Below are 1,296 nucleotides of genomic sequence, written 5' to 3'. Positions count from 1 at the left end.
CATTCTTCTTTGAAACAGCTCCAGCTCAGTCAGATTAGATGGGCAGCGTTTGTGAACAGCAGTTTTCAGATCTTGCTAAAAATTTGAATGTGTCCCCAAGTGCAGTTGCAAAAACCATCAAGTGCTATGGCTCACACGAGGACCGCCTCAGGAAAGGAAAACCAAGAGTCCCCTCTGCTGCTGACGATAAATTCATCCGAGTCACCAGCCTTAGAAATCGCAAGTTAACAGCACCTCAGATTAGAGTCCATTTAAATGCCGCACAGAGTTCCAGTAGCAGATATACATAATTCAATTCAGTTCAATCCAATTTTATTTATATAGCTCCAAATCACAACAACAGTTGCCTCAAGGCGCTTTATATTGGAAGGTAAACCCTGGAATAATTCAATTCCATATGTGTTCATTCATAGTTTTGATGCCTTCAGTTAGAATCTACAATGAAAATGGTTATGAAAATAAAGAAAAAACATTAAATGAGAAGGTGTTTCACCAGTAGTGTATATGGTGGATTAAATCCTAAAAGTATTTTCAGGAGGTCGCGACAACATCCGTTCTCTTCTGGCATCTGAATAACAATTTCAGCCAGTGCTGTTAGGGATCTTGTCAGAATTGATGGCATTACAAGCACAGAAAAGTATGGTCAGATTTTGATCTGCAACATCCAAAGAAGAGCATTGGAATGTCTTTCACCGAGCCTGGAGAGCTATCTGTGAGGACTGCTTAAAGAAATGACAAAGATGCGTGTCTGAGATTGTTCAGCGTGCTCATACAAAATACTGACTTACATTGAAAATTGTACAGACTTTTTTTTCTTTACAAACTGTATTTCCATGTGTGTTTGCATGTCTTTCAATAAATCACTACATTTCCCATTTTTCTAGCAAATTATAATGAATGGTTGGGGTAACTCAAGACTTTTGCACAGTGTGTAATATAATGTAGTACCAGATTTATGTTTCAATTTTATTTAAATAAGGTGATTTTGGAATCGATGCTTTCTGTTGTTGGCACATATTTTACCAAGTTACATAACTCTTATGAAAATGTTTTTTAATACATGGAATTATGATCATAAAGGTAGAGTGTTGTGTTTTCTCTCTTCACAGCCGAGACAAAGATCTGCTTTAAATATTATCATGGTATAAGTGGAGCATTAAGAGCAACAACACCTTGTATCACCGTCAAGAATCCTGCAGTACCAGTATGTATAGCTGTCTGTGTGTCCCACCTTCTTTTCTCCCAGTGATTGTTGTGTCCTCTGTCCAGGTGTGGGCCCAAGCAGCTGCGATTTGT

The 1,296-nt window shown here is 38.1% G+C and overlaps 1 protein-coding gene across 1 annotated transcript in view; it reads left to right on the top strand.

Moving 5' to 3' along the window:
- LOC102203782 (E3 ubiquitin-protein ligase HECW2-like) overlaps window positions 1–1,296 on the top strand; it is a 63,055-nt gene that overhangs the window by 5,939 nt on the left and 55,820 nt on the right. The window contains exon 3 of the mRNA XM_013914637.1: window positions 1,110–1,204. Within this exon, the coding sequence (XP_013770091.1) occupies window positions 1,110–1,204 (95 nt within the window). The remainder of the gene's footprint in view (window positions 1–1,109; window positions 1,205–1,296) is intronic.

Source organism: Pundamilia nyererei, unplaced genomic scaffold (assembly GCF_000239375.1).
Source record: "Pundamilia nyererei isolate P.nyererei 1_Seehausen unplaced genomic scaffold, PunNye1.0 scaffold00212, whole genome shotgun sequence".
Lineage (NCBI taxonomy): Eukaryota > Metazoa > Chordata > Actinopteri > Cichliformes > Cichlidae > Pundamilia > Pundamilia nyererei.
The sequence above is the reverse complement of the archived record's forward strand: the minus strand, read 5'-3'. Positions and strand labels throughout refer to the sequence as shown.